The 27,724-nt window shown below is 45.2% G+C and overlaps 1 protein-coding gene and 1 pseudogene across 2 annotated transcripts in view; one reads left to right on the top strand and one right to left on the bottom strand.

Annotated features, from left to right (window-relative positions):
* The window catches only part of Spock1 (SPARC (osteonectin), cwcv and kazal like domains proteoglycan 1), a 481,068-nt gene that overhangs the window by 328,048 nt on the left and 125,296 nt on the right, over nt 1-27,724 (top strand). For both annotated transcript variants that reach the window (XM_036187825.1, XM_036187824.1), the window contains one exon: nt 23,472-23,598. In XM_036187825.1, coding sequence (XP_036043718.1) covers nt 23,472-23,598 — 127 coding nt within the window. The remainder of the gene's footprint in view (nt 1-23,471; nt 23,599-27,724) is intronic.
* Nucleotides 3,169-3,608, bottom strand: LOC118583831 (annotated as a pseudogene).

Raw genomic sequence — 27,724 nt, 5'->3', positions numbered from 1 at the left:
GTGCCCACCTCCTCTTCTCTGGGTTGGGATTTTGTCTGCTGTAAATGTATGCAGGTCATTACTGAGTGGGATGTAAAAATAATTTTGTTGTTATCATTTGAAGCTCCTTTTTAGGTACCTATACTCCAAGAAAACCATTCCAGTCCTTCTACCATGTGATTTCTGCCTTTTAGGATAGAAGGAAATGAGCCCTCGTTAGTGGCAAGGAACAGAATGCCCTTAGGGATAATGTCCAAGGTAGTTCAACCATTTGGTCTCCTGTATATGTGTATGCACATATGTGTGTGTACACACATGGATGTATGCTTTGGAGCATCCTTCACATGCTTTTTCCTAAAAGTCAAAGAAATACCAAATAAGAGGTTTTTAGTTTAAAATTCAAATGTATTTGAGACCAAAGCAGTCACCTCCTTGGTGTTCATACATATGCAGGCATACGTGGTATTACATTGGGCATGCCGCACTTGTGAGCCTCATTCCCAGCTTATGTGGACAGTATAGACCCCAGCTCCTCCATCCACAAAATGATAATAGCTTTCGGTTTAGGAATGAGACTAAAGTGGGTTCAAGTTCTTGGTGGATCCTCTGTGCCTGTGTAAACTTGATAAATACATTTGTGTGTCTAAATTTGTATTTCTTCATCTGTTAAATGGACTTAATGTGAAGACACAGCGTGTTTTGTGTGAATGTTCAATGTAGGTGATAGTGTATAATGATGGCTTAATGTCAGACAATACCAGCTATTCTGACAATTAGCAAAACAACCAATGTAATAGTGATTTTCTGAGTAATTCTGGAAGATCAGCCAGCACTGTCCCTCCCAACTGCATATGTTCGTGAGGAAGAAGCAGCTCCCATTTCCTAGACTGGCTGTGTGCCTCCGAGCCTTTGAGCTGGATCTCAAGGCTGTGGTGACATTTGTGCTGCCACTTTGTGATTCACAACAGGGGGACAAGAAAATACCTGCATTTCTGATAATGGGGTCTGTTTGTTACCAGAAAAATAGTTTTACGATGGTACACCCTCTTCCTTAGCAGGAAGAGGGGGGTGACCCTGCCCAAGGGGGCCTGTGGTGTGGTCACTGTGGTTGTATTCACAAATATCTTTCTCAGAAGTGGGATTTCTCAGCCCTCAATAGTAGCCACATGTGTAACTCCTTGGAGGGTCTTGGATGCCTTCCCAGAAGAAGCATCTGTCCTTCCACATTAAACTTCAGGGGTCCCCTAGAGTAGGGACAGCACACTGACAGCTCTATTTATTCATCTATCAGAGAAGTGCTTCTTCATTCTGCAAAACATCTGTGGAGAAGCCTGCCAGCCAAGCTGGCCTCTTGCAGCTCAAAGGGAAAATCTTGCCTCTGGATGTTGAGAGGTTGCTGACAGATCAGGAGGCAGCTGGGAGGCCTCAGCTGATGAGGATGTAGGCTGGATGTAGGCTGACTTGCAAGTGGATTAGGGAGCAAGGCTGGGGAGTGCCCAGCAAGGGGATGCTGTGGCCCCGATGGCCCTTGGAGCTCAAGGGGGCGGAGAAGCTTCTGGGAGCACAGGTCTGTGGCCACAGTGTTTCAGGGATCACCAAACAGTTCAGAGGGGTGGGGGAAAGGGAGGCAGACAATCGGGCCTTCCTCCCCTGGAGTCTTCCTCAACCCTTTGAGGAGATGTGTAGGGTTTCAGCTGGAGGTTCCTGTTACATTCATATCCTTCTTAGAGAATTCTTGTGGAAATTCGTTCACATCTTCCTTCTGTTAAGCAGTGCTGGCAGGTGTGGGAGGAGGTTCATTCTCAGCCACATGCTCCTTCTTCACAGTCTCCATGGCATCGCTGGTGTGGTGGATGTGGTCAGATTGGCTTCTCTTTGGTGACTTAAAGATTCTCAGTCTACTTTTCATATGATAGTTGATGCTTATTATAGAAAATATTTTAAAATTATAAAAATAAATAGGAAGTAGGTAGTGGCCACATTACTTAAATTTAAATATTTAAAGTATTTCAGCAAGTTCTGTCTAACTTTCTAGTTTTTCTTTTCTTGTTTTTGTTAAGATTTATTTTATGCATACTAGTATTTTGCCTGCATGTATGTGTGTGTGTGTGTGTGTGTGTGTGTGTGTGTGTGTGTGTGCCACATGTGTGCCTGATGTCCTCAGAGATCAGGAGAGGGCATTGGATGTCCTGTAGCTGGAGTTGGAGGTATTTATGAGCTGTCATGAGGGTCCTGTGGAAGAGCAGCCAGTGCTCCGAGCTGCTGAGCACCTCTTCAGCCTCTGTTTTGCTTATTGACTTGTTCTTGACAAAACTTATATAGCAGATGTCCTATATAATATATAAAATCTTGTGTTGATCCTTATACATGAATACTTTATGGTACTATAAACTATGCTTAAAATTTTAATGATTATATAACATGCTGTATAAAAATTTTACTTGAGAGATGGGTCACATTTGTAAACACACACAAAGTCTAGAAGACTTCCAGAAGAAAAGAATGTGATATTTCTGTTCTTGGGTTTGATTAAGACTCCCTAATTGTTACATAGCAAATGAGATTTTACCCAAATTGAAGATGTCTGATGTTCTGTAGATACTCTTACAACTTTTTTTTTTAAATGTCCGGTCATGCTGGGAGGAAATAGTTCAGAGGATTTTATATATAAAATAGGTTGACAGAAAGCATCCAGTTGCCTGGGGAAGAAGAGACTATGTGAGTGTGGCTGAATGGCTGAGCATCTTATAACTCATGGCCACAAGGTATATATCCCTTGGGAAACAGAGAAGTCAGATTCCATCCTGGGATACCAGAGGCCCCATTTGTAACTGAGTTTGCTAGCAATGGAAGGGGATGGTTAGAACAATGTCTTATTATTCATAGTTTTGTCTTTTGTAATCCTCTCTGAGGTATTCTTAAGGAGAATATTGTCAAGGGGATGGAGCCTGCAGAGGGCTGTGCTGCTAGAGTCTATGTTGTTGGGGATCATTGGTTCTGATCAGCTGTTTGTGGAAATGGAGGAGGTGGGGTCTCCTCACAGAGGACTGAACACTGATTTTTCTTTTCTAACAGATATTGTCTCAAGTTTATTTATAAAAACAGCATAGGGCAGTGATAATCTGCAAATAGTGTGTAGGTGTGTCATACCAGTCTGTCTGTCTTCACATTGGCAAACAGAAACCTTTTCTACAGGGCCTTCATAGGACCCTGGGCTGCTTTGGGAGCCTGAGCTGGAGCTGAGGCCTCTGCCTTGGTTTGAACCTTGGGCTTTGGTTGGCAGAGCCTATGACCCTTGGCCTGTAGTTTCTAATGCACTTTCCAAGCATGGGGTAAGCTATGAAAGCAAGATGGCTGAGCTTGTGGCTGGGGCCTTTTGGTGTCTTGGGCTTTACCACCTTGGGCTTTACAAGGACCTTGATAGCCTCTGCAGGTACACTCATCTTTACATCCTTTGCCTGCATCTGCTTCAGGCCTTTCTTGTGCTTCTTGGCAAAATGTGAGTTCCTGAGGAACTTGGGGTCGACCCCCTTAGGAGATTTGAATCTTTGTGACCTGTGTTTCTTGGTGCCACTGCTGTGCCATTTTCAGGGCTGGTTGTATGTGGTTTGGTTCTTGGACTTGGCCATGTCTGAATGGTAACCAGCGGCTCCCAAAGTGCCTGGGACCGGAAGAACCTGAGCATTGATTTTTACCTCTCTCTTGCCATTGATTTTCATTTGGAGAATAGAAAATTGAAGGATTTGTTTGGGGCCTTTCAGACAAACCATGTTCTCTGATTCTCCCAGAGTGTTATGAATGGGGAGACCGTGTCAGAATGGGACTTGCAATATCTAAGTGGACCCTTCAAAGCCCTGGGGAGCTGTGGGAACTCATTTATTTTTAAGTAAGGAGCAAGACGGCCCAACTTCCCAGAGGGCTGGGCCTCTCTAATGTAATGGCTCTTCATCTCCGCTTCCTCCCTATCTGGAATAACAACTAATTCTCTGTGCCAGAAAAGAATTTAGATGCCGTCAAGGCTTTTGGTACAGTAGACCAATCTCAGGGCTTTCTCTCTTTTATGTGAACTTGAAAAAAGAATCAAAGTGTTTGAGGTCAGAGAGAAGCACATCACAGGATGTGCCTCAAATACCAAACTCTCAGAGGATATTTGAAAGGATGGGGTTATTTCATCTCAGTTTTGTTTTACAACAAAGCACTGCCTCCTGCTACAGGAGCTTTGAACCGGTTGATTATACATACACATAGCTGTGGAGGCTTGGAAGGCACATGGCCACGCGGAAGGTGCCAGGCTCCTGGGTGCCTGCCTTACTTTCTGATGCTTCACCTATCAAGGCATTGAGAGTTATCATCAGGTTGTAGAGACCACCTTCATTACTAAGAAACTGTACTGATGTGACTTGTGTTCCTTCTGTGAGGGACCACGTGCTGCCTTGGGCTTCATTTTAAACTCAGAGATCTTCATGGGCAGTGCTCAGGCCCAAGAACTTGGTGGCGTTCCTCTGCTGGCTACCATCACGGCTAAGTTTGGGTTCGCCCTCCTCTAAGCCAAACACCTTGATAAACGGAAAAGACTCCACTGTGGCCTAGATTTGGCAAAGGCATGCAATTTGTGGTTTTTGAGCTCATGCCAAATATATACGACTGAAGAAGAGGAGAGGAGAGTGAACGTTCCGAAGCAGCACTGACTGACTGACTGACTGTCGGGAGGACTTTACGTGGATGACCTTGTGACCTTCTCATAGCTGTCTGCATTCTATCCCCAGGTGACCAAAGCTGCTGCTCAGGTTCCATAAATAATTGTCCCAATTGGACATGGCCAGCAAGAGGCAGATTTTCCTCTGTCTGTAGATTCCTCGCCTTCTACTTATTTCAAACAGCAGCCACTGGGGATGTGAGGCCACCAAGGGATGATCTCCAAGGGGGAGTCATTGTTCTCCTGGTCCCTGAGGTCCCATCATGAGGAACCCTGGACCCCTTTCTCCTAGTACCTATCTTTCATCAGCAATTGGTCTAGTCTCTGGTATTAAACCGATTTTCTCCTTTCTGTGCCCACACCAATCTTTCTAGGTGCCTTCTCCTTTGTGGTTTTTCCAAAAGTATTCCTTTAAAGAACATGTCCCTTACACATAGAGATACTGAATTGATTTAAACCCTTGAGATCTTACTACAGAAATACTATCTGTCTGTCTGTGCCCAGGATGCAGTCATGCCTGCTCTTGGGGTCTTCCCTGGGTACAGTTTTACAGCTCAATCCCACATCCTCCTTCCTCTGTTTTCCTTTATGAAACTGACGGCATTGATTGTCTGACATGGATGATAGGAGCAGTAGAGAGTAGAAAGCAATTCATATTAGAAATGTGAATGACTGCATGGCATCTGCAGTCCCTTGAAGCAGCATGTAAGGCAGACACTGCCTTGTGAGGTACCTATTATATTGCAAGGCAGACTCACAAAGATATATTTGTTTTTATTTAAATTCTTTGTTTCTTGAGAATCTCATACAGGAGTACTGTATTTAAATCATTTATCCCCCCCTTCATCTCTCCTTCAATTCCTCCCATGCCTCTTCCTTAAATCCATGGCACTTTGGATTCAGTAACCTATCAGGGGGCTCATTTCTGGAGAAAACAGATTCTCCCTTTCTTGGTAGTCAAGGGATGGGGTATTGTGAATTTCCCCCATTGTGTCAACTAGTATTGTCATTATACAGGTCTTGTTTAGGTGGCCACAAGGTTGAGCTTTCATGGTTTAGTTTCCTTGCCAGACACAGAAGATTCTCTCTCCCAGTATCCATCCTCACTCTTATCATCTCTCCTCCCTTCCTCTTTGGTTTGTGCTGAGCCTTAGGACTAGGAGTTGTATTGTAGATGTATCAGTTGGAGTTGGACACCCTACATTCACTTGTTTTCTGCATTTTGACTAGATATTTCCCTTTGCAATAGTCACCTTCTGCTGTAGAAAGAGATGTCCAGATCTACAAAGATGTTTTTAATTACCAAATGCAAATTTTCTAGTACAGTCTGGCATCCATGCATTGTCCTGCCTTCTTTCCCTTTTTCTTAAAAGCCATACTTTCAAGGCCACCTGAAGATGGCTGGGAAGGATAGGCTTAGCTATCACAGGCTCCTGGTAAGTCTCAGAGCTTGGTGAGGCATTTTTCTGGGTGTGGCCCTCAGGGGCCAGAATGACACCCCATTGTGACGACCTTCTACTTCTAGGCTCCCAGGCCATACTGCCTACAAAGGAGCTCTACAGCACTGGTTCCTTGTCATTCTTTTTTTGAGCTGATTCCTGTCTATAGGAGATGAAGAATGTTTTATGGTTGACTTTCTAGGATGTGCATGTCCCAGATGTTAATAGGACCTGCATCCATAGAGCTGAGATGACTGGTATTTTACAGGACACAGGGTTATTCAAGGACACCCTCCCATTTCCTGCCTCCATGTCTGATGAAGGCATTCCGTGCACTGCTGCCTCCAATGTTGGGACTCCAGGTGGTGTTTCTGTGTGTCTGTTTATTAAGCGGTGTACCCAGTGGCAAATCTGAAGCTTTAGAATTGTGTGAGAAAGAACTGGCTGAGGTGGGTGTGCCATTTTGAACAGATAATCACCAGGTATGATTTCCTTGTGGGATCATGTCTTTCTGATGGCACACAGGTGTGGATCATGCTAGCACATCTGTCTCTGCTCATTGTGAACAAGTTTGTACTCCTGCAGCACACTGAAGGTGTAAAATGCTCATCACCCATCCTGAGGACACAGGTCCTGAGGGCAGATTAGCAGTCAGGTAGGCCTGACACACGTGGCCCCTCGAAAGTCATGAGCAAAAGTTACAAGATTGAAGTTTCCCATTTTTCTGCCTTTCTATTTTAGTCTCCTTAAATGCTTTCATTTTCCTGTATTATCATAAATCTACTTTGCCTGCTGTTGTTTTGCTAAACTCATCAGGATCCCCACTCATAGGCTTTCAGTTTCGACATCTCATACCAGCTGAATTCAAACAGTGAACCATGAAAGACATTCTTTATAGGCATCTAACACTATAGTGCCCATTCTGGGCACTGACCTTACAGATCCTTGGGCCAGAAAATGGGTTCAGGATGATTTAGACAGACTTTCAGGACTATCTTTAGAAGGACTTGTGTTTTAAATAGAATGTTCTGTGTTCAATGTTCTTCATGTAGAGGGTGGGTGGAGGGAAGGCTCTCTGTGCATAGAGGGACAAGAGAGACGATGTTAATTAGTTTAGAGACCTCGGTTCCTTTCCAGTACTCTCTCTTGAGAGATGATTCTCATGAGTCCACCTTGAACCTGTGCACCTCCATTATTAGGTGGTAAGAGGACTTCCGGCAGCCTGCCTTGCCTCTGATGCTTTCACAGCCATGACACTTTGCAGTGAGCCATGGGGTTAACTCCAGTGGATGATGCTGGCCCAATGCGGGGGGGGGGGGGGGGGGGGGGGGGGGGGATACGGCTTAGTATCCCCTGGCCATGAGAAACCCTAAAGTGGAAACAAGGTGGTGGGGCTGGCTTGCCCTCTGTAACAAGATCCCTTGTTGGCAGGTACCATGAGTGTGTATGGGGATGGTAAAACTGTTAGGGCTTAAAGTTAGGGACCACTTCAGAACACTGCTTATGTGCACTGGTAATGGGAAGGTCAAGGGTATTAATCCATATGCTACTACATTGGAGTTTGTAATGAAGCCTTTATTCAGCAAACATATGTGGGTACCTTTCTCTAGATACAATGTGGTATGTGATAAAGGGATATAGTCTACTCTTGTAGATATTAAAGTCTATTAGAACAGACAGTTGGAATGCAACTGAGAATCTAATCATAGGTGATAAGTGTCGTGTAGCTTAAGACGCAGGGCTCCATGTAAGTCGCTTCCACTTGGCTGAACAGGGAAAGCCTCTTAACATGGGCAAGAGTAGGGGAAAGTGTCCTTGGTAGAAAAGGCCTCTGGGTGAAGAGGGAGGGGAAGGGTCCTGCTGTTCTGAAGGAAGTAAGGGTCAGGCAGCCAGTGCTGGTGGAAAAGGCAATGGAAGGTAGAAGCCTGGAGGGAAGGAAGAGTCTGTCATGCAGTGCCCTGAAGGCACAGCCATCAGGCTTGGTTCTTGGCCAAGAACAGTGAGATGGGACAATAGTAACTGTCATCCCCAGAGATGCTCAGGACTAATAAGTTCAATGTGCAGTGTTCTGGATGACATCACTGTTGTCTTCATCTCTGGCTGCCATAACAGAATGCCAGAGACTGGGTGGCTTCTGAACAAAAGATTTTTATTTCTCAGACTCCTAGAGTTGGAGAGATCATGGCAGATATCATGCCTGGTGTGATCTAGTTCCTGGGTTTTAGAGGTTCTCCTTTTGCCTGGCCCTCATGTGGCAAAAGGAATCACTGGCACCTTCCCCGGCTCATTTGTGAAGTCACTAATCTGGAGCTGGAGAGGACTCAGTGGTTAAGAGCACTTGCTGCTCTTACAGGGGACTTGGGTTTAGTTCCCAGTACTCACATCCGTTAGCTCACAACCACCTGTTACTCCAGTTCCAGAGGATCACCTGGCCCCTGTGAGCATGGGGAATGCACATGGAGCTCATATGTATGTCAGCAAAACACTCATACATATAAAGTAAAGTGTGTGTGTGTGTGTGTGTGTGTGTGTGTGTGTGTGTGTGTGTGTGTTAAAAACAATAAAGCCACTAGTCCCAGTCTGGCTCTCCAGACCTAATCACCTCTCAAACACCCACTTTCAAATATCTTAGAATCTGGAATTTTGTTTCAATAAAAAAATTTTGGTGTCAAGGGACGAAAGCACTTTCTCTCTGTATTCCATTCTAACCCAGGATCTCCCCAGTTCACAGCCTTGCTCATTTCATAACTGTATTCTTTAGCTCAAATTACTGTCAGCAGACTGTGGAAAATGCTTCCACAGTCTCAGGAAAATGCACCTGGATACAGGTGAGACTCGGGTTCATCCTCAGGTGACTGTTCACCGCTTGCGAGTCTATGAACCAACAACATAGCACTGCCCGAAGAAAATGCCTGGACAGACCTAAGGTGTGCAATAAGCATTCTGTTCTAAACAGAAGATATCATATAAAGGGACAACAGAGCCAGTGCCCACATAACCAACTGGATGTCGAGCACATACCTGTAACCCCAGGTCCAGGTTGGGAGGAGACAGGAGAATCTCTGAGGCTTGCTGACTCCTAGCCTAACAAAGGAAAGACCCTGCCCAAAAGGACTAAAGAGAGAATTATAGAGAAGACCCTGATGCCCTCTTGTGGCCTTTACATGCATGCCCACACACATCTGTGTGCATGTACACACACACACACACACACACACACACACACACACACACACACGCACACACTAATAAAGACTTTAAAAAAAATCACCATTTTGAACTTGTTGTTCTGCCTTTAAGGCCCACTTGGGCAGAGGCCCCACCTTCCAGGCCCCCAGGGACAGACACTTCACCTCCTGGAGTCACTTGGGTAGGTATTGCCGCCTCCCAGCTTTGCTGAGCAATGGTTGGGCCACCGAGGAACCAGGCACCCCTTCCCAGAGTGGCTGTCTACAGGGTTTGTAGCATGACTCTTAAAAGGTCTTTTTAATAAAAACAAACCTGGAGCCAGGTATTGGGGTGAATGCTGGAAGATCAGAGAAGCAGAACAAGCCACAGCCACCTCACCTTGCCATTTCCTCAGCTGATCCTGTTTCCTCAGACTGAAAGCCTCTGAATCCTCATCCAGAATGAATCTCAGCTGAACTGCTGCTCAAAAGCCTTAAAGCTTAACCAGCTCTAGTTCCTGGTCCTCACACCTTATATACCTTTCTGCTTCCTGCCATCATTTCCTGGAATTAAAGGCTCTTGTTACCATGCCTAGCTGTTTCCAGTGTGGCTTTGAATGCACAGAGATCCAGATGGATTTCTGCCTCTGGAATGCTAGGATTAAAGGCGTGAGTGCCACCATTTTCTGTCCTCTATATCTAGTGGCTGTTCTGTTCTCTGATGCCAGATAAGCTTATTAGGGTGAACAATATTTTGGGAAACACAATATTACCACAAGGGCTCTTGCCTTTGGCTCCCTCAGTGCATACCTGTGACTCTGCTGGTATAGGCTCCTGAGATCTGAGTCAAGGAACACTGATCTAATAGGAATTCTCTGTGGTGGTTCCATGGGGCCTGCAGAGGCTCCTGAACCCCCAGCTAGGATGGGAAGGCATCTTTAATGCCTTCTTAGAGGTAATTTTTCCTTTGTTTTGGATACTAACTCCTGGCTTCTGTTTTCATAACTAGTTGATCTCCCCATTTTCTTCATGATAGTGCTTGGCTTCTGTCAAAATGTTAACCTATACTATCTTCTTAAGCAGGGGTTGCTTGGCCACACCCTTAGCCTTTTGTCTTGATATAAGCAGAGAATGTTCCAGATATTCAAGTTCAGCTGCCTGAGCAGTTAGCACTTCAGACTTTAATCATGCTGTATAGGGGAGCCAGAAGGAAGCAGATCACTCCCTCGATGCTTGGCTTTCATATTTCGCCAGCCAAATATCCACCATCACTGTTTTCAAGTTCTACCTCCAAGAGGGTTAAGACAGAAACACTGGTCAGTCAAGCTCTTTGCCACTTTATAAGTGACCTTTCCTCCAGTTTCCAGTAGCATGCTTCTCATTTCTATCTGAACCCTCATCAGAACAGCCTTTACATCTGAATCCCATTGAAGTTTTGGTCAGGGTTGCTGAGGTTTTGCCTGAGAACACCAACACTTTCTGCAAAGCTGTCTTCTTTTCTTTTGGCCTCATCAGAATTTCCTCTAAATAGTCCATGCCTGGTGATGTGGGCCTTCCCTGGCTCCCAGAACTCTTCTAGCTTCCACCTGTTGTTATGCGGATATTTGGGAGTCTGGTGAGAGCCTGTTAAGGTTCTCATGTGGTGGAAACACTCTCTGTGATCACTTTTACAAAGTTATAATCCCATTCATGAAGATGTGACATCATGATCTAATCACCCCTCAAAGGTGTTAGTGGGAGTTAGAGTGGAGTAGGTGGTCTAAGGGAGTACACACATTTAGTCTGTAGAGTGTCACTCATACTAAGCTCTACGTTGAGTGCATAGTTTCTTCCTTGCTATGTGTGGTAGTTTGAATGAGAATGGCACCTAGAAGCTCATATGTTTGAATGTTTGGCTCCCAGTTAGTAGAGCTGTTTGGGAAGGATTAAGAGGTGTGTCCTTGTTGGAGGAGGTGTATCACTGGGTGTAGCCTTTGAGGTTTCAAAAGCCCATGCTAAGCCCTGTGTCTCTTTCTCTGCCTGCTGCCTGTGGATTGGAATGTAAATGTTTTCTTCTATGAATTGCCTTGGTCATGGTGTCTCTTCACAGCAATGGAGCAGTAGCTAAGTCATTATGCTCCTCTCAATGGCAGAGCCCAGATCCCCTCTGAGTACCAGCTCCATAAGGATACAAGCCACTCACCTCATGTCTCCTGTGTTTGCTTCAGGACTTGACACAGGGTAGGTGTTTGCCAAATATTTTGTAGGTAAATAGGTCAGTTAAGGGAGAAGCTAGAGATGTGGGGCCAGAATAATTTGCTTAGTTAGGAATTGGGTTTGTCACTGAGTTACAAAATGGTGCTTGAAATGAGGATTACTATGAGGTGGGGACAGGACTACCCCCTGGTGTTTTCTGCACAGAACTTACCATACTCATGGGCACTCAGAAACAACTCAGAAAATGTTCATGAAAGTCCCCAGGGACCCTGTCTGTCATATATCAGTCTCATTTTGTTCTCTGGGAAGAGCTTGATTCCAGGGCTCTGCCCTGTCTGACCTGTGACCTACTTCTCTGGGTTCTTGCCTCATTGCTCACCCTATCCCTGTGCACAGTGACTAGACAAACATAAACATCACTCCCCTCTAGAGCTGTGGTGTGTCTTTTGTCTCTCAGAGCGTCTGGGTTGTGTTCCTCCTGGTGCTGCAGAATGATCTTTGCACCCACCTTAAGAAACGAGGTGTAGAATGGGACCAGCATTGAATGCCCTCCATTCTAGCTGCCTGTGGCAGGCCCTGTATGGTTCTGCCTGCTCCTGAGCCCTGGTGAATGCCCAACTTTCCTTCTTAAGGACTGCTCCAACCAGGAAGGCTTGTAGACTGCAGACTCTCTTATTTTTAAAGTTTGGCTCTTCATTCCTTGGCCTATGGAATTCAATTCACCTTTCTAGCTCCTAAGAACAGAAGTGAATAGAGTTATCTGAGGCCATGTCACCCCACCGCTACCCCCCACCAGCAGGAATCCTCAGACTGGAGTCAGCAGCATTTCCATCATTTTCTCTGTCTGGAAAAAAAACCTAGAACAGAGGCCTGGCAGATGTGATACTCACCTCTCCAAGGGGCCTTGGGATTGTGGTTCCACTTTCTACCCATGTGAGCTCAGTCTATACCTGCAAACCAAGTAGAATAAGCCCTGGTGAGGTAGTGTTTGCTGTCTTTGCACGTGCTCTCCACTTGAACAGTTTCTTTAGGAACCAATCCCCATGCACTCGTGTTATGAGGGAAAGTGGATTTGCTGCTGGAGTGGCCTTGGTGATGGTCAGTGGCCCTTTGGAGGTCACTTTGCTTCAGTTAGTTCTCAGAGTTGTAGGTAGTCAAAACTGATCTAGCAGAGGGTAGGGTAATGGAGTAGGGTTCCATGCAGTGTGCTGTGGCAGTTATCCCGACAAGACCACAGTGCCTGTGGGTTGGTAAATTTCGCCAAGAAGAACCACTGTGGAGAAGATTTCAGGGAATAGCATCTGCTTTATTGCACTAAGCAACCACTTATATAGCAGAAGTCTATCTACTATGATTGCTTAGCACATTGCCTCAGATTAGACTGTGAGCACCCACACCACCATGGTCTCTATTCAGAAGAAGAACACAAAGGAGACATAGACAGGGTGTACTCCTGAGCAGGCCAGCTACCAGCTACTCACACAACTTCAAAATTCAATGTTCTGACTTCTGTGAATACTCAGGAGCATGCTGTGTATGCCTCTTGGTTAGAAGCACTGTGCCACATAGACTGACCACCAGATCATACCTGCATTTTCTTTTACACCAGTGCTATTGGAGTATAGATTGTTACATTGCTGACCAGCATTTCAGACTGACTGACCTTTTTGATTTCATCTTGTCAAATCCCTTTCATGGAAGAAAAATCAATTTAAAGATTTGTATGTAAGAATGCTCAGTGTGTTTGACTGCAGCATTGAAGAAATATAAATATTCCCTCTTCAAGTGACCTCTGGATTTTGTAGAATTAGGAGCCTGCCTACTCAACCTCTTTAAGACAGCACCAATACTTTTGGCTGACTTTCCAGGAGCAGAGCTAACAGGTTATTGTTTACTTGGTAACTTGTCTGTATTAGTCTGGGTTCTACTCAGAAACAGCATCCTGACACACAGGTGCAGCATGCTGGAATATGCCTGAACATCCTGTCTCTCCTTATGAAACAACTGAAAAAGGGCTGTGTGTGTGTGTTTGTGCTCATGTGTGTGTGCGTGTGTGAGTGTTCACATACAAGCAGCCAAGAACACCAAGCAAACATGTAGTTGGGGGTTTTCACTCTTCTGGGGGGCCTGCCACCCAGCTCCCAAATAAATCACATAGGGAGCTTATTCTTAATTATGAATGCCTGGTCTTAGCTTGGATTATTTCTTGCCAGCTTTCCTTAACTTAAATTATCCCATCTACCTTTTGCCTCTGGGTTTTTCCATTTTCTTGGTTCTGTAAATCTTATTCTTACTCCATGGCTTGCTGTGTAGCTGGGTGGCTGGCCCCTGGAGTCCTTCTCCTTCTCTGGCTACTTCTTTCTTTTTTTGCTCCCAGTTTTTTCCTTCTGTCTATTCTTTCTGCCTGCCAGCCCCACCTAACCTTTCTCCTGCCTCACCATTGGCCATTCAGCTCTTTAAATCAGGTATTTTAGACAGGCACAGTAACACAGCTTCATAGAGTTAAATAAATGCAACATAAAAAGTAACACACCTTAAAATAATATTCTACAACACAGACAGCCTTGGTGATGCAGAGGTACCTGAGAAATTGTGTGAGAAGAATGGCATGTGAGCTACCCCCTAGGAAGGGATAGGGAGATTCTAAAGGAAGGTTAAGTATAAATCAAGGGAGCTAGGTTTAGTTTCAGAAAACTTCAACCAGAAAATCATCTACCAGTGAGGACCATAGAGATAAGAAAATACCCCTGTGAGTCTATATCTTGTTCTTTCTAGAACTAACTATGAAGAAAGCTTTGAGATCCAGGGACACATGACACAGATAATTGGAGATGCTTCCTTCCTGCCCCACTTTTGGAGAATGACCCAGTAGTGAAGGTTTGTGGGTAATAGTGTGCAGCTGCCTGAGCTACTGAAATGCCATGTTACAACAAGACTAGATTGTTCTTAAACACATTGTATGAGATCTGTCTTGTGGAACAGGCTTTAAATACAATTAGAAAGTGGTTGGTTATTCACATAACATTTATACCACAATATATCCTGTCATTTCAGTCAATGTTAAATCTCACAGTTCACAGCTGGGTATGATTGATGATGATGATGCTTCCTTGTTAGCATGCATAGAACTTTTCATCACTATGAGTACCAGCCAGTGGGGAAGAAGCCTCCAGGTTAAGACCAGCTTGATTGCTCCATATTCTTTCATCCAAGTGTTCAGTTAAGCAGCCCAGGAGTCCAGCTCCCAGAACTGCTCCAGGGTTATAAATAGAATGCCTTCAGAGTAGCATGGTTTATGAAACTTCTTTATCTGAGTATCATTAGGAATAAGTTTCTATCTATTTAAGGGAAAAAGACACACACACACACACACACACACACACACACACACACACACACATTGAGGGTCATTCTCTTTTATTCTTCTTCAGTTCTAATTTTCTTCATTCTCTTTATTCCATTCTGCTCTGATTCTCCACAGCTTATATAACACATTCAACAGCAAACTTTTTGCAATAAAAAAGTTACAAAGACTGTATCTGAGGGGAGTGAGTAACCATGGCAACACCCAGCTTCAAGGTCCTTGGTTATGGGCTGTGACCCGAGGCTGAGGGCATAGTGTCTGGTGAGACAAACTGCTAAGGGATTTGTGTAGGGAGTAGGTCTTTATCAGCCAGGCTTGGCAAAAGAGGCTGGCATAGTAGTTTAAGTTGCTTTGTGTTACTAACCTTGGTTAGACATCTGTCACTGTCCTTGTGCATATCTGTAAAGTTTTTAACTTATGATCCATTTACAGAGACATTCAGCCTAGTTTGAAATTGCTCTGAAGTTTCAAATCAGCTAAATGTATGTAGCTTGTCTTAGACTGGGAATAAACTGTTGTTTTCTTATGTTAGTCTGAGTTAAAGAAACAAAACAGGTTTTAAGTGTCTTACAGTCCACATGGAACAATAGATCTAGTTATGAAGCATATCCTAGTGTATTTTCTATATATCAAAGTTATACAGCTTAAGGAGAAGTCATCTTTCTGACCATCCACAGATATGTGTGCAGATAAGACTGAGATGTAATCATGAGATTATACATAAACATCACATGAGATTGCACACTACAGTGAAGGTACTGGGGAGAGACCACAGCTGTTTTTGTACATGTGAAATCACAGACAGAAGCAACAGTGTTCAGAGTCTGTGGTCCCATAAGCCTTGCCTGAATGGAGTTCTCCTCTATCAGAGAATTATTCACCTGGTGGGTTGACATCTGAATTGTCAATTGCCATCTGCTGTAATTATGTCATGGCCCAGGACATGCAATGGCTTCAGCAATAGTATGTTAATTTTCCATCAAGTTCTAGTGGGTTACCAAAAACAGTGGAAATAGCCTGTAGTGTTTTGGGGGAGTCTGTAGAACCCCATTGGCTAAGAACTTGAAAGGAGGTAGCCCATGCCTGGTATTGGTCTTTTTATGGGATAGCCTATTATGTCTAGGTGAGGGGTTGTCCCCCTCTTAAAGGATGACGCCATTTAAACCTCTTTATGGACATAGTTTAGGAAGATTCTACAGTGTTAATTTTCCATATGGTATTTCCCATGGTCTTTGGTGTTGGTGCTCTTCCCAATTTCCCTCCTCTCCTCTGCCTTTCTACTTCAACCCATTGAAGTATCACCAGGACTCCAAACCTATGACTGGCTAGGTCCTAGACCCTACAGGAGAACCTAATACTAGTATTCTCCAAATGGACATGGTAACTGTGCTGGCTGGTTTTATGTCAACTTGACATAAGCTAGATTAATCAGAGAAGAGGGAGCCTCACTTGAGAAAATGCCTCAATAAGATTGAGGCTATAAGGCATTTTCTTAATTAGTGATTGATGAGGGAGGGGCCAGCCCATGGTGGGTGGTGCCATCTCTGGCTGGTGGTCCCGGGTTCTATAACAAAGCAGGCTGAGCAAGTCATGTAAGCAGCCAGTAAGCAACACCCTCCCTGGCCTCTGCATCAGCTCCCGCCTCCAGGTTCCTGCTCTGCTTGAGTTTCTGTCCTGACTTCCTTCATGATGTACTGTCACCTAGAAATGTGAGATAAACCCTTTTCTCCCCAAGTTTGGTCATGGCATTTCATCACAACAATGGTAACCCTAGTGTAAACTACACCCTAAGTACGTATCCTTACTATACCCCTAGATGAGGGAATCTCTCAACCTCACCAGAGAAGCTTCTTTTTATAGTAAGTAGTGATTAATGCAGAGACCCACAACTGGTCAACATGCACAGAAGGAGAGACTGTGGCCTGCTCAACCCTGAATGGGACATCCATATCATACTCTTCCCCACGACTTGGGGGTCATCATGGAAGAGTTGCAAGAAAGATTGTAAGAGTCTGAGGGAGTAGATATCTGTAATGAAATGTATCAGCCAGACATGACAGTGCAGTTGCACACATGAACTCTTAGTGGCTAGGACTGCATGCATAGGACCAACACAAGGTAAAGCCAGATAAAATTCCAGCATGCATGGGGGAGATACTCAATGAAGTCTCACCCTATCTGAGGGGCTATTTGCAATTGGTAGCTATTGAGGAGAGGCAGTTTTCTTCAGGAATGCAGGCCCTAACTAGTTATCCAGGTTCCAGTAGATGGTCCCACACTCATTCATGTACAGGTAATATTAAATGGACTCAGTGGGTATTAAATTTTAAAAAAAGAGCACATGAGGCTGGGAGGGGAAAATAAGAATGAGGGATAGGAGAAGGGTAGATTTGCTCAAAACCCATTATAGGTATGTATGAATGAATAGTAAAGAAAACATTTAATAATCCTGTCATGTCTCCAATGCTACCTCTCCCTTTGGGTGACTGACTTTCTCCTTGCTAAGGCAGAGTGCATGTAGCCCTACTAGGACAGAGATCATTGTTGCTGGTGACTAGGAAACACACATGGGCATTTGTTTCTTGTACAGGCTCACCTCATGATAATTAATTGGCCCCAGAAAATGCAAGCCAATGTTTTCTAAAATTGTAACAGCCAAGCCAATGGTGGAAATGTGCATGCTTCCACGATCCTGGTGCACACACCTTTGCTTGCAAACACTTAGCTGGGAGTTGTGTCAGCAAAAACCCCTCCCAGATCTCCCTCTCCTGGAAAAGGCAGGTGATGCATGCATATGAAGGGAACTACAGCAAGTCCTGGGGTTGCTCATTATTATATTTGCTTCTTAACCTGTTACTAGATTGCCAAGTGTTCCCTAGGTTTAAAGATTGACACAACTGGGCCAGTGAACAATGGAGAGTAAGAAACAGTGGGTAACAGTAACAGTTTCTTTTCTTTCCACAGTTGGGAAGAAATGGATTTTAAAACCACCTTTTCTCTAAGAGAGTAAGGAAAGGTCAGCTCTACATTTTTCTAGTGGCCTTCGTCTTTTTAGATTTTACTTTTTAATTTTTGTTTTATGTGTATGGATGTTTTGCTGCATGTATATCTGTGAATCATGTGTGTATAGTACCTGTGGAGGCCAGAAGAAGGCGTCAGATTTCCTGGAACTGGAGTTACAAATGGTTGTGAGTCACCATGTGACTGAGAATTGAACCCAGGTCCTCTAGAAGAGCAGCCAGTGCTCTTAGCCACTGAGCCATCTCTCCAGCCTCATCTAATATCTTGTTATGCTGCTGACTTGGTAGTTTTTCTTGACCAAGCACAATTTTAGTTGGAGCCTGTAGTGTGTATGTGTGTGTGTGTGTGGGGGGGTGGTGATGGGCAGGTAGAGAATGAACATACATGTAATTTTTACATGTTGGCCCTAGCATCCAAGCTTGTGAACCAGTTGGTTTTTATGTGACAACTGTGCTACACAGAGCCCTGTGGCCACTGGCCATGAGCTGTCATTCTCTTAAAGGCAGGTGACTCTGACTGGTTGTTTACTGAAGACTGGTGGCATTTACATGATCAGTCAATCTGCTAATCTTCTTTATCCAGTTGAGAAATACTGAAAATGTGTCAGGCTGGAGGTTGCTGCTCTGACCAGGGTCCCAGGACAAATAGATTTGATTTGCAAGTCTAAAAAAGCCATGATGCAAATAATGTCCCAATGAACCACCAGAGGTTAGTCAGGCATCTTTCATTCCTGCCATTTGTGTGCCCAAACAGTACAGTCATGGTACTTACTACATAGCCCGGGAAAGTCTCTAACTCACAATCCTCCTGCCTCAGCATCCTGAGCATTAGGAATCCAAACATCAGCCACTGTGCCTACCTAGGCTAATAGTCTTTTTCTTAACACGCACACAAATTGTTTTAAAGCTAGTGGTCCATGCGCCTCTAGTGTTTTGAAATATATATAAAACAAAATCAGAAAGGTAGCACCTCTTCTGGGCTAGTCCTGTTCATAGTAACTAAGTTGCACTAACAATTATTCTGAGCAGAGGTGGTAGAGACTGCAAATCTGCCTTTATCTTACAGTTTCTTGCTCAGTGTCTGGCACACTCTTATGCATGTTGAAAAAGTAGACTGTCTCTGGATTCCTGTGCTGAAGGCTTGTGCCTTCAGTTTTGGGATCTTAGCTTTAAAAGAGTCAAGATTTAAGGTGAAGGCTCAATCAGGTAGGGTGGTCCACCTCATGGTTTCCCCTTACGCCCAGGCAAAAGGCTCTCCACCATCCTTCCTACTCTGGGAGATTTTCCTTCTATTTTGACAACTTGGGATTTTAAAAACATTTCCAGAAATAAGAACAAGCCAGGTGAGGGTGAGTGCAGTTTAAGAGCTCTCTAAATGCATTTCTCTTTTAGGCGTTAGGCCAATTTAACTAGCACTGTATGATCAGTAGTAAGAGAAGAAACAATGGAGAGATACAGAGAGCTGCAAAGCATGGCTTCTACTTTGCACGCCCTCTGCCCTGCCTCTTCTGTCTTGTCGGGTGTGTACTATAGGTTTGATGTGTCTTCTTGTTCATCTTCAGTTTGCTTGAGGAAGCACAGTTTGACTGCTGTTTTCAGGACTTCTGGTCCAAACTGTTGACTCCTCTCATCTACAAAAAATGCCTGCATACTCAGCTGCCTTGGCTGTCCTGAAGCCCAGGTGAAGGACAGGTCAAAAACTCCCACATTGAAATGAGTCAGTTTGTAAACAGGTCGTGAACCTTAAAGAACTGTTTTTGCTTTTGTAATTGTGGACTCTGAGGCACATAGATTTTGGCTTGGCCTGATTCCACTCTTATGACTTTTAAAGTAAGTGTACTTATGCATTTGAAAGTACTTGGGGTTCCGACTCGGGCTGGCTTGGAGTGTGGTTCTCTGCTTGATCTGGATCCTGCTCATCCCTTCTGTCATGCCCAGTCTTGATCTGAGATGCTTTGTGAACCTCACTCTCCTCATCTAGACCAACCAGCCAGCCTCACCTCCTTGCCTCCCTTAAATAATGTAATTTAATAGTGAAGTCCAGAGAACACTTGTCATTGGCTGGTGATTGTTGCCTGGCCCCATCTTTGCAGTGTTCACTTCTCCCTCTCCTACCTTTGACTAAACTCCCCAAGGCTTCTTTCTCCTAAAGCATCACTACACATGGGCGTGCTCACTCCAGGGAAACCTGTGGGCTTTTCCCTTCTGGAAGCTCAGAACAGGAATTGCTTCAGCCTTTTGGGGACTAACCCATGAGAAGAGCTATCAAATGTGAGCATATCTCCTTGCTCTTGCTGACTGTCAGTGACAGACAACGTGCTGTGTGAGTGATGATAAATGTGAAGTGTTCTGCTGAAGAAATCATGGGCTCTGAGATCAACCATGTACTGACATGGTGAGTCTCACATGGCTATGTGTGCCAGTTGACTTAAACAGACCTTGAGAAAGTCGTGTCTGCTGAAGAATAATAGCAGCCCTCAAGTCCATGTGATTCATAAACTCAAATGATTAAAAATTTCCATCCCAGATAGAGAGGTAAGGACAATGTGGGCAGACCTCCAACAGCACAGACAAGGGTATCCTTACTCAAATAATTAAAGCTGCTATTAGAAGTTGTACTGAGGTGGGCCATGGTAGTTTTAATAAGAACGTCATCCATAAGTTCATATATTTAAATATTTGGTCAGCAGTTGGTGGAACTGTTTGGAAAGGATTGGAGGTATAGCCTTGTTAGAGGAAGTATGTCACTGGGGGGCAGGCTTTTAGGTTTCAAACGACTGACACCATTCCCATTGTGTTCTCTGTCTCCTGCTTGAGGATCATGATGTGAGCTCTCAACTCTAACCCTCTGAAACTTCTGCCTTAGTTAGGGATGCTATTGCTGTGAAGAGACACCATGACCAAGACAATTTGTAAAAGAACGCATTGAGTTTGAGGGCTCACAGTTTCCAGATGTTGGTGTCCAATGGTCACCATAGCATGGCAACAGGAAGGCAGGCAGGCATAATGCTGGTGTAGCAGCTAAGAGCTTACGTCCTGATCTGCAAGTTGAAGGTGCGCAAGCGCGCGCGCGTGCGCGCGCGCGCACACACACACACACACACACACACACACACACACACACAGAGAGAGAGAGAGAGAGAGAGAGAGAGAGAGAGAGAATACTAACTGAGATACATGGGCTTTAGAAACCTCAAAGTCCATTCCCTGATGTCATACTTCTTCCTATACCTCCTAATCCTTCCCAGACAGTTTCACCAACTAGGGAGAGTTGGGGAGCATACACTCTTATGCAAACCACCACAGACTCTAAGCCCAATCAAATGCTTTCTTTTATCAGTTGGGTCATGATGTCTTGTGATAGTAGCAATAGAAAAGGAACTAAGACATGGAACACTAAGACATGGAACGAGGCAGAGCTTCATCCTTGGACACTCTCTGAAGGCCTTAAGCCTCACCAACCAATCAGATTCATGGATCAGCCAGGACTCCACCTCTCTTGGTGTTTTCAGTTCCCTCTTTAGTAAAACAAGGTCAATCCTGGGTGGTCTCTGCCTTCCTAGAAGTTTGTTCTCTGTTTCTTTGTCAGACAGGCTCAGAAATGTTTTCTCTCCAGCCTGGATCCCTGATGGCCCAGGGGCTATGCTATGGGTATGAACTGATTCCCTTTGATGTTGCTTTCCAGGAATTCTCCAAACACATTCTCCTCACCCACTGTCTCCTTTAAATTCCTAATGAAAATGTGAGGTGTGGCATAAGAACTGAATTAGTGTTTCCTGTGTTCATCTCTTTCTCTCTTGCTCACTTCCTCTCCTTTGGAAGAGTGTGACTCCCCTCAGACTCCACAGCTGAATCCCTGAGGGACAGAGGTGTAGTTCCTCATCTGACAGAGCAGATTCCCTTCTAGCTTCATGAGTTCTTTGTGGTTAAAGGCTCTGTGGATCTAGGCCCCAAGGGCTTATCACATTTTCGTGTAATGGTGACTTCCTTCTTTATAGTCTCATCTATTGGGGAAACAATTGTAATATCTGCCATTTTTATTGCTTTTATTGAAGGCTGTACTAGTTATAGTCATTGCTGTAAAAATAAATACCTAAGTAAAGCCACATGAAGGCAGGAATTATGTGTTTTGGTCTCAGGAGTCAAGAGGTTTTAGTTCACAGTCTTGCTAGGCCTGTGCCAGGGCAGAGCATCATGGTGGTGGAAGCAGGAAGTATGTGACAGAGGCTCATGGCAGACGCAACTGAGGAAACAGACACAGGAAGGGATCAGACCACATAGTTCTCAAGGACATGCCTCTTCCCCAGAGGTCTACCCCCAAATAAGTAATGCCTGCAGTTTGTAATTCCATCATATTTCAATCCCTTAAGGGCTTAATCTGTTTGTTGTATCAGAGCCCCCAGGATCCAATAATTTCCTAAAAGCACATCAACTAGCAAACAAGCTCCCAGTACATCAGCCCTTTGGGGCATTTCCCACAAACAGGCCCCCGGCATATCATCCAGTTTGGGACATTTCCCACAAACACACCCCCAGTACATCAGCCTGTTGGGGCATTTTGAATTCAAACCATAACATATTATGATCTTTATAATGGCCACCAGAAGTAGTTTCTGTTTTCTTCATTTATAGAGGAGAAACTAGGATTTCTAACATTGAATGTTTTGTCAAGATCACACTGTATGTAAATGGTCGAGCTGGGTGTGAACTGTGTTTTCCGAATGCAGAGTCCACATGCTAATCACCATGAAGGACTGATTGCCAGAGCAAAGACCTCAGGGGAATCGTAACTATCTGATTGATGAGCAGTGCAGAGTGCCGGGTTGATGGGTGGTGCAAAGGTGTTTGCCCTGGGCCCTCAGGATTCACACAGGAGAACTGCATGGAGATCAGCTTCAGCTAAGGGAGAAAGGATGGCAGGAACTGAAGGCCCCTCTCTTTCAGTGGTCTGTGATACAGAGATGGGGTCCTTCCTGTGGACACAGCCATCACAGTTACTGCCATTTACTACAACAAAGGTGAGATGTGGAAACCAGAGCTGGAAATGACATCACCCTAGCCTTCACCAAGGGACAAGTTGGTAGCTATAGTGAAATCACCTTATGGTATACCCAGAAATGGTGTTCTACAGCTGTGCAAGAGTCTCCCGGTGGTGTTTGGAGTATTTCTGTAGAAATTGCTCACACAGTGGCATGTGGTACCCATATGGAAGCTGCCCAGCAGCCCCAGGAGATTGTAAGGCTGTGGGAGGCTGTTCCAGACACTTGTGATGTGTTGAATGGGGCACTGGGGCAGACTGTACTCTCTCTCACTGTCTCTGAAATGTCTGTGATGTTCTTTCCATGTGGATATGTGATTTGCAGTGTTTTAATAGTTACCATTTTGCTTGGTTCAGCTATTGGGTGGAATGTGTGCTCTGGAGAGAAACCCCCTGATCCCTTTTATGACTTGGAACAAATGGGAGCTCTGGCTGGCCGCAGCCTTGGGCCTCTTGTCTGTTTTAGGGATGCTTTAGTGTGTGTGTTTAGCTGTGTTCTTTGGGAACCTAGGGAAACATCGATGGGGGCGGGGCAAAGTTTTGACTAACTTATCCCCCTTTTTCTTCCTTAGGCAAAAGAAGGGGAATGTGGCTCACAAACACTGGGTTGGACCTTCAAATTTGGTTAAGTGCAAGCCTTGCCCCGTGGCACAGTCAGCGATGGTCTGCGGATCTGATGGCCACACATACACATCCAAGGTTGGTCTTTGTTGTTGTGCATATCATAAACACCCCTGCAGGTCTGTTTGCCAGGTCTCTGTTCTCTGAGCAGTCTGGTTGTTCTGGGGAAGGCAGACTCAGAGATAGATAACATCTGGCCAAGGAGGAAAAACAAAGTGAAATGTGATTGCAGTGGCTGAAGGCCAAAGCGGGGAGGGAGATGCACTCTGTCCAGAAGACACATGCCACATAGCTTGATCCATGGAGAAACATCCTGAGAGTTGGTGCTTCTGGTGGAGAAGCAGGGTGGGGGTGGGGTGGGAGAGTGGGGGATAGGGACTCCAGTACTTCTCACTTCCTGCTGCACAGCTGTGTGCCTTATCTACCTTCCTGAGTTCCAGGGCAGTTTCCCAGGGTGGAGCCTATGGCTAGTGAGCTCTTATGGAGAATACCTAGGTCACCCTGGGCCACACTGCTATGTGGGTCTCAAGCATTTCTGCCCTCCCCCTTGTCCCTCTCCAGCTGCACACACAGTCTGTTTCCTGTGCTCCCCGGGCTGTTCCTCACACCACGGACTCCTGGGAAGAACCCTCCTGGCCTGCTGTCTTCAGTCTTACTGGAGTTATCAAGAGATCATGGCCTCCCCAGCTTACATGCTAGGAAGACTGTCTTTTTGCCACTAGAACTTAGTTAGCTGAGGTTCTTGCCACTAGCTGAGTTCTCCAGAGTCAGACTCCCTCCTACTCCATAATCCTAGGAGGGAACACCCATCTATCACCTCAGCATCTACTCCCCTAACACTCACAGGTGTGCCAGATACCAAGCCAAACGTGGGAGGAGGAGGGGCAGGGCAAGTGCCACCCTCATCACTGAGAGATCATAGTCTTGTAGAAGAGGCAAAAACAAACCAATAATGGAAAATGAATGTGTCATTTCAAATTTTAGCAAGCACTGCAACACTGAGAGAGAGAAAAGAGGGGGCAGACAAGAAGGGGGAGGAGGAAGAAGAGGAGAGGAAGGAAAGGAGGAGGGAGACATAAAAGAGAAGAGGGGAAAGGCAGGGCGGTGGGAAGAGACCTGATTTTGTAGGGATGACGCTGCTGGTCCTCTGAGAGAGACGTCCTCTGAGCTAAAAGTAGGATAGGATGTTCTCACCTGGGAAGCATCATGTGTTTGCAGAGCTGATTAGATGACCATGTGACTCCCATGGTGAGGGGTGGGGTATGCAATATGAGGAGAAGGATGTCAAAAATAGAGAGGGGACACTGACCAAACCAGAGGATGAAAACTTAAGGGAAGTTTCAGGCTTGCAAGATGCTGAGTGTTGCATTTGCCTTAAGACCATGAAATCCTCAGACCTAGAGAGGCTTAGTAACAAGGATGGCTGAGGAGGGGATGCATGGATCTTCCTGTGAAGGGGAAAGAAATAGATTTTTGTGGGTGGACTGGGGTGAGGTAGGGATGGGAACAGGCAGGATCAGTGATAGGAGGGAACACTGGAATTGGGGGCATTTGGTGGACAATATAGAAACCTAGTGCAGTGGAAACTCCCTGGAATCTACGAGTGTCACCCTATTGAAGTCTCCTAGTAATGGAGGATACGGCGTCTGAACCAGCCATCTTTTATAACCATGCAAGGCTTCCAGCAGTGAGATTGGGGCATCAACCCAGCCACAGAACCTCCAACCTGTAATCTGTCCTGCCTGCAAGATGTGCTGGTGTAATGGTGATGCAAAACCTGTGAAAGTGGCCAATCATTGAGTGATCCAATGCCAGGAGAGGGAGCTCACACCTGACACTGCTTGAATGACCAGGAACCAGAGGCAGGACAGCCCGGAGACCCAGGATGGAACCAAACATGAAAATCAATATCAACTAATGATATTCTGCTATACTCATAGATCGGTGCCTAGCCTAATTGCCATCAGAGGGGTGTCATCCAGCAACTGATGGGAGCAGATGCAGAGAAACAGCCAAACACTAGGTGGAGCAAGGGGAATGTCACAGAAGATGGGGAGGAAGGATTGTAAGGGGAGAGGAGCAGAGGACACTGTGAGAACACAGTACACAGAATCAACTAAGCAGGACTCATAGGGGCTCACAGAGCCTGAAGTGACAAATACGGACCCTGTGTGGGCCTAAGCTAGGTCCTCTGTGTGTATGTTATATTGTGTAGTTTGGTGTTCTTGTGGGACTCCTAATAATGGGAGGCAGGTGTCTGACTATTTTGCTTGCTGCTGGAACCCTCTTCCTTCTATTGGATTGCCTCATCCAGCCTTGATGTGACTGTTTGTGCCTAGTCTTACTGTAACTTGTTAGGTCATGTTTTGTGTTGGGAGGCCTGCTTTGTGTCATTGTAGAAGGAAAACAGGAGTGGATCTAGGGGAGAAGGGCAGTTGGTGGAGGGAAACTGCAGTCAGGATGGAATGTATGAGAGAAGAGTAAAAGAAAAAAAGAATGTCAAATCCTGAAGACACAAATGTAAATTCTTAGCCTTGCCAAGCATGGGACACAGTGTGTGGCAGATGTTCAGTATCACTGGCCACAGAAGAGACAATTAAGACTTTAGCTGAGAGGAACTACAGAAGTCCAATGTGCATAACCTACCCTGGATGTGACCAACTTAGGTGGATAGAGACATTTAAGTTACCAGTCATCCCCATCCTGGACCAAGTTGCTCAGTTACATACCTAGCCTGGGGTTATGGCAGAGAGCTAGATGTTGGTGGTTCTTTATTTTATGGAAATATAACCTTGTGCCATTCAGATCATGCTCTCTGGCTCTGAGTAAGCCATCTTCTCCTCTAGCCTGACATAGGATAGCCATGAGCCACCAGTGAGAGATGAGAACTTCTTGGTTATCAATCCCTGGTCAGAGGAAAGGTTTTGAATGCAGGGATTCTACATTTCACTCACAGAAGAAAATTAAAATGCAGCTCTCAAGACCCCTGAGCTGCAAGGCAACAGTGTCTAATGCACTGGCCCAAAGTGCTGTCAGTGGTTCAAGACCTGTCTGGGAAACTTGCTAATCGAGGCCCTCCTGTCGTCCCACTGGTTGGCTTCTGTACAGAGCACGTGCTGCTTTCTGTGCAGGTGGATAACTTGGCTAGAAGGCAGGATTTGTTTTGGGAAGATCCCCTTACAACGGCTCCTTACTTTTCAGAGAGCTGGTCTGTAGAAGTAACCGTCTTGTTAAATAAGAAACACAGAGCCAGTTGCATTGTTAAAAGAGCAATAGCTGAGAGCTGAAAACCTTACCCTTCATTGCTGCTCTGTCTTACCCTTCCTGTGTCCTGTCTTTTATATAGACTTTCTGTTCTGCCTTATCATTGGTTGTAAACCCAACCACATGACCTCCTTGTCACTGCCTGTCTGTACAGACCTCCAGGTCTTCTATGGTTGGTATTGAGATTAAAGGCGTGTGTCGCCATGATGGTTGTGTCCTTGAACACACAGAGATCTGCCTAGCTCTGCCTCTCAGGTGCTGGGATTAAAGGCATGCCCCACCACCGCCCAGCTTCTGCTCTGGCTTGCTCTGATCCCAAGGTAACTTTATTAATATACAAATAAAATCACATTTCAGTGCAAATAAAATATCACTATACTGGTCTCTACACAGAGTTGAGCGAAGAAGCACTCAGTGGCCTTCCCCATCCCCAGCACCATTCCCAGGGCAGGCAGTACCCTTCAATTCATGAATAAGTGGGATGAGCCTGTCTCCCAGCATTGCTCGAGTATTTTCCTGGTGCAAAAGAAGACGGAAGATAGCTCATCAGAAATTGTTGTTAGTATATGGTCTGTTCATGGTCTGTTGCTGTCATTAAATGCCTGAGATGATCACTTTTCAGAGAAGTTTGTCTTGGCTGGTAGCCTCAGAAATTTTAATCTATCATCATTTGGCTCCATTGCTTTGGGCTTGTTCAGGCACAGTACAACATCGAGGAGACATGCCATGGGACAGAAGAGGTCTGTCCACCTTATGGTAGCCATGAAAAAAAGAAAAAAGTAGAAGGGGCCTGAGACCCCCCCTCCCACTACAAGCATACTGTGAGTGATCTAACTTCCTCCATCTGGGCTCTACCTCCCAAAGGTCCTACTGCCCCCAGCACTGTCACAGACTGGGGGTCAAGCCTTCAACACTTAGGCTGTTGGGTATTCCAGATCCA

The sequence above is a fragment of the Onychomys torridus genome, chromosome 5, assembly GCF_903995425.1.
Source record: "Onychomys torridus chromosome 5, mOncTor1.1, whole genome shotgun sequence".
NCBI classification, from domain to species: domain Eukaryota; kingdom Metazoa; phylum Chordata; class Mammalia; order Rodentia; family Cricetidae; genus Onychomys; species Onychomys torridus.
The sequence above is the reverse complement of the archived record's forward strand: the minus strand, read 5'-3'. Positions and strand labels throughout refer to the sequence as shown.